Source organism: Eptatretus burgeri, chromosome 3 (genome assembly GCF_056783735.1).
Source record: "Eptatretus burgeri isolate ZD-2024b chromosome 3, Ebu_testis_v1, whole genome shotgun sequence".
NCBI classification, from domain to species: Eukaryota; Metazoa; Chordata; class Myxini; order Myxiniformes; family Myxinidae; genus Eptatretus; species Eptatretus burgeri.
In genome coordinates this window covers 69,385,410-69,402,600 of record NC_140963.1, presented here as the reverse complement: position 1 = coordinate 69,402,600, position 17,191 = coordinate 69,385,410, and the positions used below count along the sequence as shown (strand labels likewise).

Below are 17,191 nucleotides of genomic sequence, written 5' to 3'. Positions count from 1 at the left end.
CAGAGCATGGGAGCCTTCAACCTGCGTGTCGTCAACCACTTACCCATTCTCATGGCTTGGAGGAAATAGACCAGGAGAGACAACAGGAAGTTGTGGATGATCATGTGAGACACTGCAAGATGATTGAGAGTGCTGCTTGGCGGGAGACAAGGCCTTGCCAATGCAATCCCACCAGAAACGGCGCTCCATCACCGTTGGAGTCACAAATTCATACATGAGGGGAGTAGAGCCAGCTGTGCTTAGCAAGAAGAAGGCTTTTTTGTCTAAAAAAAAAAAAGAAAGAAATCGACAGAGGCAAAACCTGTAATCTGAATTCAGTACGGTATCTTGTTTTCCACCAAGCTAGCAAATTTCAGTTCAAATAGTTGGACAAGTATCTGAATTTTTCCCCAAACACTACACCCACCCTGCAAAAAGGTCTTACACTTTTTTTAACCAAGAAAACACTTTGTTTTGATTATCAATCCCAGCAACAATGACAGCTCAACATCCTATTGAATCAGCCAATAAAGACCAAGAATTTAACATTGCAGAGTCTCACCGGGGTACATAGATTAACGTACAACTGAGAATGAACAATCTACATGAAAGTACATCTGCATGCAGACTCACTCTCGCACACTCACTGAAACAGACTGATTACAATGGACTCTGCTGACCCTTTGGGAATGGGCGAAGTAAAAAAAAAAACATGCTTGATAATGGAAATAGGAGAATAGAAATCAGAAAATAAATATGCATGCACACGTGCACAGACTCACACACACGCATTTCAAAACACAAAACTATTGATTGCAATGACAAAAAGACAATTCATGAGTGATCGAGACAAATAAATCTTTCATCTGTAATTAATGCTCGTTTGGCAACAGATAATATCCTTACTTAAAACTCCACCAAAACTAATGTGCAAAGCAGCACAAATCATTTTCGATGTTCAAGCCAAAAATCCACAAACACTATGCTCTAGACAGAGTGCATTGCAGAAAAATGCAGAAATTAATTCCATACATTTTGACTCTTCAGATGGAATGACTGATTAATGATTCGTCCAAATGTAAGTAATGGTGCAACTTCTCAAATTCATTGTCTGTTCAGAGCAAGCCTTGCTTGTTCATACTTGTACAAGACTGAACGTCACATTACTACCGATATATAATGGAGTAAGTGTTTGTATGTGTAGGTTTATATGTCCGCTCTATACCCATTGGTTGGATAGCTGGCCTGACATCACCCACAATTGTAAACCTGAAAAAAAAGAAAATTGTACGTCCACCATTTTGGAAAGCCGAAGACATCTTCAGAAGTGTCATGTTCACAATTGCTATGCCCTCCCTACAAGTTTTCCGTTCAGTGTAAAACATACTAAGCGACTGTTAAAAGGATCCTCAAATAACGAAAGGTTGGAGCCAACAGACATCATGAGCCTTGTGATGGTGACAATATGTATAGGCCTCAGGTTTCAGGCGTAGTCTGGTGTTGGCTTAGTGGTTCGGGTGGTGGCTTGGGATCTGAGGTCCTGAGTTCAAGCCCCGTTGGCCGCTGAATTAAAATACACCAGGAGGTTGACTCAGCCTATCATCCTTCTAAGGTCGGCAAAATGAGCACCAATGTTCTGGTAAGGGGGACACTGCATCAGCGGCATAGCCGCGTCCCAACCAATGATGCAACCAGCAGCCGCAGGCTGCACTCGATAGAGACAGAGGTTTCAGGCACTAGACTTCGGGGCTCTGGTGTCAGCCTGGGGCTCAGTGCAGTTGGAATTGTCCGAGCTGTATAACCAATAAGTATTACATATGCACATAAGCCGTACGCATGTTTTTGCTTCATGTATGTAACCCGGGTTATTATCTTGCCAAAACGAAGTTTTTAGTTAGTTACAAGCTGTTTTAGTTACAAGCTGTTAGTCAGCTTGTATGTTTTTTTTTTGTTTTTTTTGTTTGTGTGTAATCACGTATAAAAAATTCTGCAGAGCACAGTTATCATCGGAAATTTTTGTAACTTCGCATATCAGAGGCCTATAGAGGTCCCTTTCAGTGCACAAAATTTTGAAGGTCAAGGTCAAAGGTCAAGGTCACTTTGGCGCAAATCAGGAGAGTCGACGAAACCCTTATTTTTTGAGTAATTTTGATCGGATCGTCTTCAAACTTCATGGGAATATAGTTCATGGTGTGGCGCTCAGCTGATTAATTTTTGGTGGCGATTGGCCTTGACCTTCATATGTTTTTTTTGTTTTTTTTTTGGTCTGTAATCACGTATAAATCACTCTACAGAGCACAGTTATCATCGGAAATTTTTGTAACTTCGCATATCAGAGGCCTATAGAGGTCCCTTTCAGTGCATAAAATTTTGAATGTCAAGGTCAAAGGTCAAGGTCACTTTGTCGCAAATCAGGGGAGTCGACAAAACTCTTATTTTTGAGTAATTTTGATCGGATCGTCTTCAAACTTCATGGGAATATAGTTCATGGTCTGGCGCTCAGCTGATTAATTTTTGGTGGCGATTGGCCTTGACCTTCATGGTTAGCGCCGAAGGTCAAACATATTTGACCCCAAGGTCAAATTTTCAAGTTTTAGGAACCATATTGTGTAGTACCTCAAATTGAACACCTCGATGAGTGCTTTCTAGATATGTCAAGCTTGAGACATTATGACGTCATTTGGTGACGTTATGAGGCAAAAGCATATTTTTCATGTTTACTCTGTAGAACGATTCTCATCGGAATCTCTCGTAGGCAGATATTCCTCAAGGAGTCGCTCCTGGTGGATAGCAGCTCTGTTCACCTCAGTGTGACCTTAAAGAAGTCACACGTGGTCACCTTTTGGCAAGATACGGGTCACCCTGCGGGTGACATTGGTTTATTTTTATTTTTTGGAGAGATCAAGGCAGTTGTCTGTTGCCTATACACCACACAAGTAAAGGGATGTGTCAGGATAATGCATTGCACACTTGGAAAAAGTTCACCCAAAGGGTAGGACTTCTGCTAGTATTAATAATGCATCAAGTACAAAGTAAAAGTGACGCAGAAATATATATTCGCCTTCTGGATAAAAAAAAGAAAGCCAGAAATTAGTGTGACATCATTTGGCACGAACCTCAACCCACACACACATGCACACACACCTCCCCAATTATTCTTTTAAATTAATCTCAGACCAATTTGAAGAAAAGAAATCGCTCTTTTTTTACCAGCACAATGATGACATACTGACACTCCAACTACTACAATGCACCATAATTCTACCACAAAAGGTCATGAAACACTATAAACATGTGGCAACAGTCTTTCAAGTTTACATGATAGTTGGTCATGGTTTAATACACTACACAGTCCACCATATTTTGTGTTTAAAGTTTATAAAGAAGAAAGAGCAATTTCTGTTCAAAACATCAGTGCCGCATGATAACCTGAATATATAAGGGGTATAGTAACATCACTGACAATGTGATAGTGAACTTCTGTGAGCGAATGAACACTGCACGTAAATAACTTGTTCATCCTCTTTTATCAATTTGATGAATGGCCCTTTGCTCTGAAGAAAGGCTAACATTTAAGCTACATCTAGTTTCCCATAGTGATAAACACAATCGTAATCAGCTGTAGTTGATAAAATCATGCTTTGAATGGTACCGTGGCTAAATGATTATTTTACAAACAATCCATAATGAACAAACAAATGCAAGCATGTGCATTCGCCATTACCTGTGGCAACATCCCGAAGTAAGGCGCTCCGCAGAGGAATTAATGGGTGGTATTGTGCTGGGGGGTCAGCTGGCCTTGAAGGAGAACGAGTGTACGTTCTCAACACCAACCGCTCATTGTCCTGCTTTGTTAAAAGTAGCAAGCACCACTCGAGCAGTACCCCACACACATCTGTGGAATGGGGGCATGTGGTGGTGGTGATGGTTATCAGAGTGAGGGAACATTTGTGGTTTACTCTTGTGTTCTACACTAGTTAATGATTTGCAAAACGTTTTGTTATCCAGTAGAATGTAAGTAGTTACAGTGGGGTGCAAAAGCAAGAGTCCACTTCGATCAATGCCAAGCTTACTTAAATCACGATTTCAAACACGCATTTGTCATAACATTGAAGATACGTATCCACTATCCATATTCTTTAATTTATTACAGTTTTTATTGACTGACACTTTGTCTTCCACAAAATAACTAGTATGGAAGCCCGTCAAAAACAGACGGGTTGGAATTATTTTATTCGAAATATTCAAGAATGGAAGATATGATGTTTCATACAAGAAAAAGTGTCATTTTAAAACACCACATGTACAAACGTGACCATATTTTCTTTATCTTTTCATTTTGACGGTACCCCCTCATGAGCGTGTTAAAGTCTGAAGCCTCAGCCAAGCATCAGGTGTGTTTTTAATCTTCTTTTTTATGAGACATCCTACAGATGTAAATAAACACTCCTTTTATTCTGCATCCATTACACATCACATGCAGCAAATTTTACCTCCCTGCTCCTTGTATTTATTAAAACGTTTCTGTGTACCTTCTGGATTGAGGTCATTGATACGATTGAGGTACGTCATTGAGGCTCAGTTTGCAAGTCACCATCTACAATTCGAGAAGAGATGTCATTACTTTTTTTTATGAAAAATGTTTTTCGAGTTTTTTTTTATCCTGAAAAATAGACCCTTCAAATGCCCCCATGACCATAGCAGTAAGGAACTTATCGAACTTTTGAGTTATGTTGGATATTCGATAAATTATGACAATGTCAGAAAATTCCTAACGTCAGTAGCTGTTGATGAGCTGTCCAAGCCATTTGAAGTTCAGATCCCACGGAGGATTTCAAAGTTTGATTTGGAAAACCTTGCATCAATCGTTGATGATGCTGACATCGATAACTTTGACAAAAATTAGGAGACAATCGATGGGAAATGTACGACCCATGTCATGGCTGTTGTGTTGTACCAACGATCTCAGTTCACTCGTGAATTGTCTTCAATTCCTTTCACAAAGCAGAAATCCTTGGACACCGCACAATACAAGGAACAACAAATCCAAGGGTATCCCAAGCTGGCTAAGAAGCCAGAACCCACCATCATCTTTCAATCGGAGAATGAAACATGTTTTGAAGGTCTTGATGAAAGACTTCATATGGGAAGTGGCACGGGGCTCTGGAGATGACGCCTCAAACATTCGGCGTGGAGTGGTTTCAATGCCCTCGTGAGTACTAAAACTGTCCCAGTTGCAAAAATTCGATACCTTCCCTTCATCAATGCCTCATATTCTGATCTTCCTACCATCTTTATAATTTTGTTGAGACTGGTGCACATATCTGAAGAGTTGGGGCAGCACCACATACTCGTTACTGCAGACTTTGCAATCCACAGCAAGGCACATCAGATTCTGTTGAGCAGGCCGGAACCTCTGGTGGTAAAAGTAACGATGAGGCTGGGAGGAATGCATCTGACAATGGCTTTCCTGGCAAGCATTGGCAAGATATTCGGAGATGGTGGAATTCACAACATCCTAACCTCATCAGATGTATATGCAGCAGCCACAGCTAACGAGATGCTCGAAGGAAAGCAGTATGCCCGTAGAATCCGAGGTGTCCATCTGGCACACGAAGCACCGTCACATGTTCCTGACCTCAGCTGAAGCCTTTGCCACAAATACATTTTTGCCATGGCTGACTGATGAAACCAAGCAATGAGAAGACTATCTTGAGCAGTCCTTAAAATCCAAGGATGCGACTGCCTGTGCGACCGTTTGTCTGAAAGCAGAGGACACAATCTCCCAGTCCGTATTGGATATGATAACTCTCTTTCGAAAAGAAGGAAGACAACGTTCAGTGACATTTTCCGACTGGGATAGCTTTCTCGAGTCTGGGAACATATTGCTGTGATTGTTACGAGCAGAGAGGGAGGAAAATTTCCTCGTGCACATTCAAGCTGTGATGGAAACTCTCCCGTATTTCGTCCTTGCTGGGTGTATTAACTATGCTCGGTTCACCCCAGTGTACATCACAGAGATGAAGCAGTTTGAAGAACAAGAGCCACTGATGTATTGCCACCTGATTGAGGGAGGGTTTGTTATGCGGTCGGTAACCGGGATCTTCAATTGCGTGCTGACTGATCAAGCTCTGGAGCAAACAATAAATTGCTAGGCAAAGAGCCAGAGTGGCATGATTGGTTTCACCCTGCACAAAGGCGCACTGTTATGGTGTCTTATGACACGACACATCACAGGTAAATATGCAGAGGCTTTCAAGGGCCTTTATAACTCTGGCAATAAGGAAAAGCTGCATGAAGAGCGAGGGGATTCTCATTCAAACAAGGACAGGAAGGACATGAAGGAATACCTTTATGGTCAGTGCCAGGATCCAATTGACCTGGATGATGTTCCACACCATCTAATGAACATCACCACAGGTCAAATGGCATCACAAGATGTTGAGGATTCAATGAAGGGCATCCTAGACAGGGGCAAATTTATCTTTTATGACTTTGTCAAGGAACGACTTGGAGATGAGCCCACAAAAAGTTTTTGGGAACCATTAAAGAAGTACACCATGTCAACATTTGTGGACACGAAGAAAGCCCTCCTAAATGACCAGTACCGAAAGCTGATAATTGACATGGAGGTATTATTTCGACAGCTTCTGGCAGTCTCCAGGAGTCATGATAGTCTCGGTCAATTTTCCAAAGTCTTAATCCCGAAGGCAAATGGTGTTAATTTATGGCATACAAGCTATTTAGGGGTATTGAGGGGTGCTGAACTCAAATCTGATGTATACTCAGCTCAAAAATGGCCGATAATGCCTGAAAATTGAGAAATCAAAGATGGCCGCCAACGACGGGCTGAAATGTATTTATGTTCATATCTTTTTGACTAAACAAGGTAGAAACTTGAATGGAATGTTCCTTTGGAAGTTTTTCATAAATGGGGAATCCAATGCCATATTCAGTTTTGATATAAAATGTGAAGAAACTGATTGAAAGTCATATTTATTGCAAAAATTGTCTTTTTTGAAGATGAATAATTCGTCGACCAGATAAGATCCACAAGCCCCATCCCTCTCCCTCCCCATCAGGAACACAGACCGCCCATTTTTTAAAGCCCAGAGGCACTACGTATGATTTAAATGTTTGCATTAAACATATTAGGGATGCAATACCCATTTTGGCTTAGCAAAGTAAGGTACCCCCAAATAACACTGACGCGCTTCGACGTAAACCAACATTTGACAAGCAATTTGTTTATTTGTAACACGAGAACAATGACAAGAATTTTGGATTTAATCGTGCATGAATTGCATGAGTTTATCATATTTGCTGTCAGAGCGTTATATGCAGTCCTTCATTGTGTGTACAGGTAGATATGCACACATGAACTTATTCCCGGTCGTCATGACTGTTGCGGCAGTTGTTGCCAAGTTTCCTGCAGTTGCACGCCTCAATGCATTTCATGCTAATTTTCCTGCAGCTGCAGTGTTGGCCGAGGCACCCCTTCGTACAACCACATGCGGTAATCTCCCTGCATGCTTTCGGGATAGATGGCAGAGAGAGTAGCCGTGGCACTAACTGACCGTCCAGGTGCATCCATCCCATTTCGGTCACTGGAGGAAGAGCAGGATATGGTGAGTGTGCTTGGTTCCAGACACTTGCTTGATAGTGTGAACGCATGATGTAAAACTCTGCTGCATCTGAGGTTGGTGGCAGAGTCTCTTGTGCACGACCGATACAAAACAACTTGACTCGTGCTTTGTTGCATGTATCGACCTCGGGCATGCCATATATCTTACAGATGAATTTCTCTGTTGATATAGCTATGTTTTCGGTGAGAGGGCCCTTGCGTAGGCCAATCAGATCAGTATGATGTTGCTGGAACACCTGCCAGGCTGTTTTCTTTCCATGGCAACTGAGCTGAGACACACTATCACAGCCGGTTACGGCATGGAAGGCAAGTAGTGTGTCCACTTGACCAGCAGATAGCAACATGCGAATTCCATGTACTGGGAAATACTTTGGAGCCTTCGACGTCCCAGCTTTCATGTGGAGACGTGTACATTTCATTCTGTCATAGTGTGCTAGAAGTAGAAGAAGCACGTCTGTATCACGTACTGACACAACTATCGTTTCCACATCAGCATGGATGCAGTGCAAAATCAGCCGGGTATCAGCTTCTTCGTGGTCAGCCCTCAGAGAGGAGACTTCGAGATCTGGATCAGATGACTTGACAGTGGTCGCTTCGGCGAACCCCCCTGCAACTACAACTACTGGTCCATCTCTCAGGCTGTATTCAATCAGATGGTTTGAAAGTAGTAAAGCGAGATCTGCTTTATTTTCCTCGAGTGCCATAAAGCTAGACCAGTCTGATGGGAGAGGAACTGATGGCTCGTTGTCTATTTGACGACGTACCGGTCGGTGGCGCTGCTTGCGTTTGGTCCTGGTACCTGCTTTGATTGATTCGCCTTGATACCTGTCGAAGACTACGTCGATCCTCTGGTATTTTGCTCCCATCTTGAACACATTGTTAGCAAATGTGTTGGCATAGTCACCAAACGTTCTAATGTCAGGCGGCTTTCCAAGTGCCATCACGAGTGCTTGGCCATCAATGAGCAGGCAGCTGGGTTCATCGAGTGTAACATTTGCAGGAGTTTGTACCTGTTGTGTCATTATGTTTGCCAACACAGACTTGTTGGTGGAATGTAGACTACCACTAGTTGTGGCCAAAGATAGTGGGACGGTCATGAGTACATGCTTGAGGATGTTTTCTCGGTTTACATCGCGCCCTGCTCTATAAGCTGTTATGAGCCTTTGTAGAATGTTCCTGTCCACTTTGATAGTGTTTTGCTTGCCCTTGGAAAGTTGCACGACTTCGTACAAAGAGGCATATGTATTGGCCCTATTCTTGTTAATGGGTGATTTCAGATCCAGGTGCTGGTTACTATCTGGAGGCTCACACAGATGTTTGTCCACAAAGACTTTCATTTGCGCCTGAGCTCTCACGTATTATTATTATTATTATTATTATTATTATATATTATATTATTAGTATTTGGATATATCTACAATGAGAAAAAACTGCAAACTGAGTAAATTATTCCTGGACACATAGGATCAACCTGCTTGTAGATCTTATCTGGTCGACGAATTTATTCATCTTGAATCAGTTTCTTCACATTTTATATCAAAACTGAATATGGCATTGGATTCCCCATATATGAAAAACTTCCAAAGGAACTTTTCATTCAAGTTTCTACTATACCTTGTTTAGTCAAAAATATATGAACATAAATACATTTCAGCCCATTGTTGGCAGCCATCTTTGATTTCTCAATTTTAAGGCATTATCGGCCATTTTTGAGCTGAGTATACATCAGATTTGAGTTCAGCACCCCTCAGTACCCCTAAATAGCTTGTATGCCATAAATTAACACATTTGCCTTCAGCACCTTAAATAGACACATTTTCACAGATTTTGCCTAGTCTATGATGTAGACCTGAGGAACGTCCTCCAGTACGAACTGGGTGCAGTACTACCAGCACTCTTCCATGATGATAGAACGATGAGAAAGACCAACAAAGCTGACCTTGCCCAAAGGCTTTAATCCAATTGTCCAGAGGTGTTAGCAGAGCTGCCAAAGATACCAGCATCCACTTCGTCCGCTGATATCATCGATGGCATGGCAATGGTTCAATCACTGAATGAGAACCAGTTAAAAACGTTCAAGGATTTGGCAGAAATGGTTCAGAAATGAACAGTTCGACTTCGAAGGAACCAATCATCAAGTTGAGCTATGTGACCATTGTCTTTGATCGCTATGATAATGGGTCATCAATCAAGACAACAGAAAGAGAGCGACAAGGTTGTTCTGGTTCACAGTTACCTACGTATCAGGTCCACGGGAGCAGACAAGTTCCAAACTACCGCAAGTTTCTGAAAGGAGTAGGCAACAAGGTAAGCCTTGCAAGTTATATCTCGCGTTACATCTTGGAGCATGCAGCTAAATATATTCCACACGGGAAATCCATCATCTTGGCAAGAGGATTCAGTGAGGGAAAGCTTGTGAAGGCCATTGCCCCATCTGGTGTGTCACCCTTGAAAGTCATTATAGTAACCAGGAGGAAGCCGACAATCGGATGATCCTGCATGCTTGCAGTCTGTCAAAGGACCGCGATAGGATCATAATTCATTGCGATGACACCGATGTCTTAGTCTTACTATTCTACTACTTAAGCAGAGGACAATTAATTGACCATGTGTATCTGTATGCTGGACATTCCAGAAAGGAGCGCGGCATTCCAGTACATGTGATTGCAAACGAACTTGGCGCGACAGTTTGTGAGTGTCTCCCTGCTGCCCATGCTGTGACAGGATGTGATACATGCTCATTGAACAGAATAGGCAAGAAGACTGCGGATTCTAAACTGGTGAAAAATGTAGGCATTCTATCAAAGTTAAAGACCTTCCATGAGGATAACCCAGACAGTGTCACTGTAGCTCGCATCTATGCTCTCCTCTTGTATGGGAAGAAGGGGAAAGACGTTGATACCCTTGATTAGTTGTGCTACATCACGGCTGCGATGACGGACGAGTCAGCATAAATGCTTCCCCCTCCACCTCCAGAGGATTCCTTCAAACAGCATGTGCTTCGTGCCAAACAAATATCAAACACGGATTTGGTTAGGGTTAGTTAGGCCTTCTCCAGGCTGTACAGGGTGTAAAGGAGTGAAACTGCAGTAAAGAAATTAATGCTGGAGTGCAACACGGCAATAACGGGCCAAATGACCTCCTCATGACCATTATAAAAACGTCTATTTTGGTGCATAGTGGTGAAAAATCTTATCAAAGAAAGTTTCGGCACGAATTAACTTTGGGAGCTCAAAGCAGTACGGTCACAATAAAATAAAATAAAAACATTCCACAACACACACACACACACACACACACACACACACACACACACACACACACACACACACACACACACACACACACACACACACACACACACACACACACACACACACGAGCCAAAACATTATGACCACCTGCCTAATATGCTGTTGGTCCTCCGTGTGCCACCAAAACAGCACCGACCCGCCGAGGCATGGACTCTATGAGACCCCTGAAGGTGTCCTGTGGTATCTGGCACCAAAACATTTGCAGCAGATCCTTCAAGTCCTGTAAGTTGCGAGGTGGAGCCGCCCTGGATCGGACTTGCCGGTCCAGCACATCCCACAGATGCTAAATCGGATCGAGATCTGGAGAATTTGGAGGCCATGGCAACACCATGAACATGGAATCATGTTCCTCAAACCATTCCCGAACAATGTGTGCAGTGTGGCAGGGTGCATTATCCTGCTGAAAGAGGCCACTGCCATCAGGGAATACCATTGCCATGAAGGGGTGTACCTGGTCTGCAACGATGTTTAGGTAGGTGACACGTGTCAAATTGACGTCCACATGAATGACCGGACCCAGGGTTTCCCAGCAGAAGTTTGCCCAGAGCATCACACTCCCTTCACCGGCTTGTCGTCTTCCCACAGTGCATCCTGGTGCCATCACTTTCCCAGGTAAACGGCGCACACGTACACGGCCATCCACGTGATCTAGAAAACGGGACTCATCAAACCAAGTGACCTTCTTTCACTGCTCCAAGGTCCATTTCCGACGCTCGCGTGCCCATTGAAGGCGCTTTCGACAGTGGACAGGGGTCATCATGGGCACTTTGACCGGTCTGCGGCTATGCATCCCCATATGCAGCAGGGTGCGATGCACTGTGGATTGTGACACATTCCTCCCGAGACCACCACTAACATTTTCTGTGACTTGCTCCACAGTAGACCGTCTGTCGGTTCGGACCAGACGGGATCGCCTTCGTTGCCCTCGCGCATCGATGAGCCTTGGGCGCCCAACACCCTGTCGCCGGTTTGTGGTTTGTCCCTCCTCGGACCACTGTCAGTAGGTATTCACCACTGCTGACCGGGAGCACCCCACAAGCCTTGCCATTTCAGAGATGCTCTGACCCAGTCGGCTGGCTATAACAATTTGGCACTTGTCAAAGTCGCTCAGGTCTTTACTCCTGCCCATTTCTCCTGCATCCAACACATCAACTTCAAAAACCGACTGTTCACTTGCTGCCAAATATATCCCACGCCTTGACAGGTGCCATTGTAACAAGATAATCAATGTTATTCACTTCATCTGTCAGTGGTCATAATGTACACACACACACACACACACACACACACACACACACACACACACACACACACACACACACACACACACACACACACACACACACACACACACACACACACACACACCCTATTTTCCTGTTGCAGCCTCTTCCTCATCTTTTTTTTGTTCCATCCAACATCGACCAGTTTACAGTGAGATCTCTTGGCAAAGCCATGGCTAATAGAGAAAAGCTCCATCAGAACCTCATTCAAGGAATACTCACCCAGAAACGTCCAAAAAGTCCTTTAATAGTTCGTTTTAATATGTAATGAAAAAGGTCGTTACATAATAGCTCTGGAAACACCCCCCAACCACCTGTAAGTGTAAAACTCAACGACGTTTCGATGTAAATCCACCCCCACCACCAACCAACTCCAAACCCCAACTGTCACGAGTTAGGTACGGGAATTTAAAATGGCCTCTTAGATAAGACATCGTTAAGAAGTCGGAGAATTCGATAATATTGTAAGAAATTAAATATATCTCACCTGTGATTGGATATTTCTGTGATAATGACCAGGAACCATTTTAAAATCAAAAAAAAAATTAATGGTTGACAAGATTACCTGCTCCACACACTACGACGACGGGATCTCCTCACTGAATGTTTACTTTAATTCCCATTTCTACCAATAGTACACACTCCAAAAAAAATTCTCATTTGAGGTGAGACATCTGAGATGAAATTAATCAAACATCGACGATCAATTTACCATTAAAAAATAAATCAAATCATGATATTAACTTGATTCTTTTAAACGATATTCAGCTCGCGACGCTCACGTCGTTGCAGAGATTAACGTTACAGATTTGCTGTGTTGTCATGATTTACACCAATCATAATACAAACATTTCTTTTCCACAAATTTATATGTAATATTGCTGATATTGTGTTTATTTGAAATTTAATTTGTGATACAAGAAGATCCAAGTGGTCGAAGTGGTCAAGGGTCTAAGCTGTCGAATCTGTCTGAAGAGTGTAAGGGGTCGAAATGTTGTTAAGGTCGAAGGGGTCTAAAGGTTCTTCGGGGTCTTTTGGGCATTCTGAGTCTTTAGGGTCTTCGGGGTCATTGGTGTCTTGGGTGTCCTCAGGGTATTGGGGGGGTCGTTGGGGCTCTTCAGAGTTGTCAGGGTCTTAGGGGTGTTTGTGGTTTTGGGGTTCTCTCGAGTCTTAGAGGGTCTTCAAAGGTCTAAGGGGTCTCAGCAGTCAAAAGGGTCGAAAGGTACATTCCAATAGTACGTAAATAATCGACATTCAGTCACACGGCTGGACGGCTGGACGGACGGAGGGAGGGACAGAGGGACGGATTCACGCCGAGACCGAGCTCTTTTTATTTATAGATTCCCGTATTTTCCGGTGTAAAAACCGCGGCCATGTATTAACCACACCCATGTTTTTCACACTCAAAATAAATTAATATATTGATCACTTTATTTTCTGATCTCGATCTAAATGTGTTTGTACATTAACTTTGTATGGAGCAAAGTGACGGAGGTATCAACATGCTTCCTCCCATGTTGCTTAATTTCATCTAACAGTCTTATTCTCATTTTCAATAAGCTGAAGAGAGAGGGGAGAGGATATCAAGAAGTATTTATTTTTCTTTCTTATTTTTTAATATTAAAAAGAGGATTTTTTTGTTCCTAAAAAAGGAAGAAAAGGGATTCATATCGGTATCATACATATTTCTTGTGTATTTGTGGCCCTGAAAAGGGCCGTTTGGGTTTGATGAAGCTTTGCAGCTAAACCTGAGAAAATCGTTATCAATGATTTCCTCGCCGAAGACAGCATGTAACTACTTGTCCGAATCAGGGTAGAGATAGTCCCCATCGCTGTCACCGTCATTTGCCGCCTCCTCCTCCCAAATGATGATGTCCTCTGTGCCATCCATGTTGTTGGAGATGCAGCATTTTCTGAAACGCTCGCTTGATGATATCCAATGGTATCTCCTCCCAAACCTTGATGATCCAGCCGCAGATCATCAGAAGGTCGACCTTTCTCATCATCCTGCTCTTGGTGTAAGTCTTCTCCCCACTTATTATCCAGTCGGACCAGCAGCGATGTAGCCCGTCCTTGAACGGCTTGTTTATGGACACGTCGAGGGGCTGCAGGAGCAATGTCATCCCGCCTGGGATGATGAGGAGATCGGTGTTGGTCCGGTGGAGCAGCACCTTGGTGTCGTTGGTCTTGTGACAACTGAACGCATCCAGGACTGACATGGTCTGTCATCGGGAGAGACCGCCATCAAGCAGACTACTCCAGATCATGTGCACCCAGTCCTGGACCAGTCTGTATAAATTATGTGCGTGTGAATTTCCACTCAGGTGGGTCATACGGTGGTTAGATGAATGCCGGCAGTCTACCAGTCAACAAAATGCTCAGCGAACGTAGGAATGGGAGTAATGGTGAAAGTTCAACCAAGATGCATGTGGCCAATGCTCCTCTGAATCCGGGGTCGAAAATCCCAACGGGAAACACGTCGTGAAATGTTGATTTTCAACTGACGAAAATACCAAGTCCGGGAAATGGGGAAGTTCGTCTGTGGTGGTTCCACCGAGATGCAGCTAATGTTCCTCGAAACCTGGGATGAATACATAGGCCGATGAAGTAAGAAAGTTCGTCCGGTCAATGCGAGTAATCCGTGGGGGGAAAGTTCAGAACCGCTGAAAGAAACTAGGGAAAACTAAGAGAACCAGGAAGAACGAAGAGAACCAAAGGAAGCCAAAAGACCCGAGCAGCACTGATACTTCTTAAAGCTTCATCGCCCCACGTGGCTCCTCTCCGTCTTGCGATTCTTCTTCTTCCTTTTAAATCCATTTCTTGCCCTCGTATAGAAAGTACTCAGCATTGATTGGTTGTTCCTAGTTTTAAACCACGCCCCGCTATCCAGCATTTGCTAGCAGAGCATCAACATACAAGGAACAAGCTTGGCGGATTAATTCTGCCTGCATCGGATGTTCATGTCCACCCCTTCTGCTGCGCACAAACAATGACGCCGGCAGGAAACTTGTCGTCGGGCAGTGTCTTCCTCTTGAACTCCTCACACGAGGGAAGCTTGCCACATAAGCATATTTGAGGTGGGTGCTCCGTTATTGGACTCTAACTGTTGAGAATAATTTTTCATTTTGATGTGAACCTGGTCTTCTACTTCTTTTGTGTTTAATGATGTTTTTGGAGCCGCGAGGCTCTATACACGCTGCGCACCTAAACTCCAGGTGTCTCTTAAGAATTTCCGGACGTTTCCGAGCACGACTTATTTAATTTCCTCACAAGGTTAATAAAACGCTGGACAAACTCTTGACCTGAATCGATTTTCAAAACTTAAACAGCAGAATTAAACTTAACAGCAGTTCCGACTGCTAATATAAAATAAAAAGTGTTAATTTGAAACATCATTGAAATTCAGCATTGATCGTTTTTAAGAATGATTTTTTTTTCTATACCCGTGTATTAACTGCACCCCCAACTTTAACCTTTTTTGCCGATAAAAAAAGTGTGGTTTATACACCGGAAAATACGGTCGGTGAATGCAGTAATTTTCGGGGCTTCCCTTGGAAAAACATTTCTGCCACCAATCCAGCAGCCACACCATCACTTTTTGGCCATCCCATGTAATAACCTTTAAAAAAATAATAATAAAATAAAAACATGGTGTGATTTGTTCTACCAGTGGGGAGGGGTCCCTCCTTTAATATCACTCGTTTTCAGATTTGCCACTGGCCTTACCACTCCTTTACATTATTTCATTCCAAATTAACCTTTTCCACTTTATTTTCTCAAATATATCCTCCTCATTTACCGCTCTCCACCCATTTATGTTTTATATAGATGGTCCATAATGGAAATGACAAATAAACTTAGGAAAGTAATTATAAAAACAATAACAGCAGCAAAAAATAACAATTAAAGAATTCTGTAGTACCTATGGGCTTTTCACGGCCGAGCCTCCAACAAAGTGAGCCCTCGTGCAACATGCGTTCGGAGGAGTTTGGGTGCAGCTTCTGCATCGGTCATCAGGTCAGGAATGGAAAATGGAGTAAGATGAAAATGGGGGCAACAAGATGAAAAAAAACCCAAAATCAAACCAACGAAGGTCGCATTGTATGCAAAATGGACCGAGAGTCAATTACGAGCTTGACCTGCAGGTCACATCATTTGGGGGTGGTGGGAGGGTGTGGCTATATAACCAACAAAGTGAGAAACAAGTACAATGAGGTGGGGGAGGGGAAAATCGAGTTGACATCGAAAGGCAAAATGCAAAATACAGCACCACAAGAAATGAAAAGAAAAAATAAGTATGAAGATGCATTGAGGAAATAGGGGAGGAAATGCATGTGGAGAGTGATACGTATTCTCTAAAAGCATGCTAATGTTATGCCCACAGATGCCCCCCTTACTCGCATGTGTCATTATTTTGGCTGAAATAATTGTTTTGTTATTTTATATTAACCCAACAGCACCCCCACCCCCCCCCCCCGGTTAGTCAGCCTTGCCCTTGCTTCAGCTCATGCTTGCATGACAAACACTAAATGGCCATTGTGCTTATATTCTCAAACATCATCACCGGCAATTGCTTCATGGGATGATTCACAACTGTGGCCATGCTGTCAAAAAAAATGTTAAACAAATAAAAATAGTTCACAAAATTCAAAATAATTCTGCAGACAAAGACCAGCTTATGCATCATGAGCTTGCAACAATATAGGTTTTAACCTTCGAGGTGCGTTTTCTTTTCTCGTGCAATTTTTGTTGGCCACGATGACATTACCAATGGCTGAACCTGTTACTACATCTCCTACTTTATGGCCCAATTAATCCTACCGATTGTTGTGTCGACTGCACGAGTTTTCCCTCTCTGCACTCCTCTAATCGATGGCTGAACCAAGTGTCATTTTTTTATTGTTTACAATAATTATCTGGAATGGCAATGGCAAACCACCCAGTATAACCCTTGCCAAGAAACTGCTTCA

The 17,191-nt window shown here is 43.0% G+C and overlaps 2 protein-coding genes across 2 annotated transcripts in view; both read right to left on the bottom strand.

Annotated features, from left to right (window-relative positions):
* LOC147030134 (uncharacterized) overlaps nt 1-17,191 on the bottom strand; it is a 137,467-nt gene that overhangs the window by 58,450 nt on the left and 61,826 nt on the right. Inside the window, exons 28-30 of the mRNA XM_085872165.1 lie at nt 16,144-16,222; nt 3,704-3,874; nt 44-263 (exon numbers count right to left, since the gene is read on the bottom strand). Of these exons, the coding sequence (XP_085728291.1) occupies nt 44-263; nt 3,704-3,874; nt 16,144-16,222 (470 nt within the window). The remainder of the gene's footprint in view (nt 1-43; nt 264-3,703; nt 3,875-16,143; nt 16,223-17,191) is intronic.
* LOC147030135 (uncharacterized) lies at nt 3,904-16,132 on the bottom strand. The gene is made up of 2 exons (XM_085873867.1): nt 11,390-16,132; nt 3,904-11,238 (listed from the first exon to the last, which is right to left on the bottom strand). Exon 2 carries the CDS (start codon nt 8,959-8,961, stop codon nt 7,363-7,365), a length of 1,599 nt encoding a protein of 532 aa, XP_085729993.1. The 5' UTR covers nt 8,962-11,238; nt 11,390-16,132; the 3' UTR covers nt 3,904-7,362.

Coding starts and splice junctions, on each gene's coding strand:
- LOC147030135 (XM_085873867.1), bottom strand. CDS start 8,961: ATGAAAGTCTTTGTGGACAAACATCTGTGTGAGCCTCCAGATAGTAAC.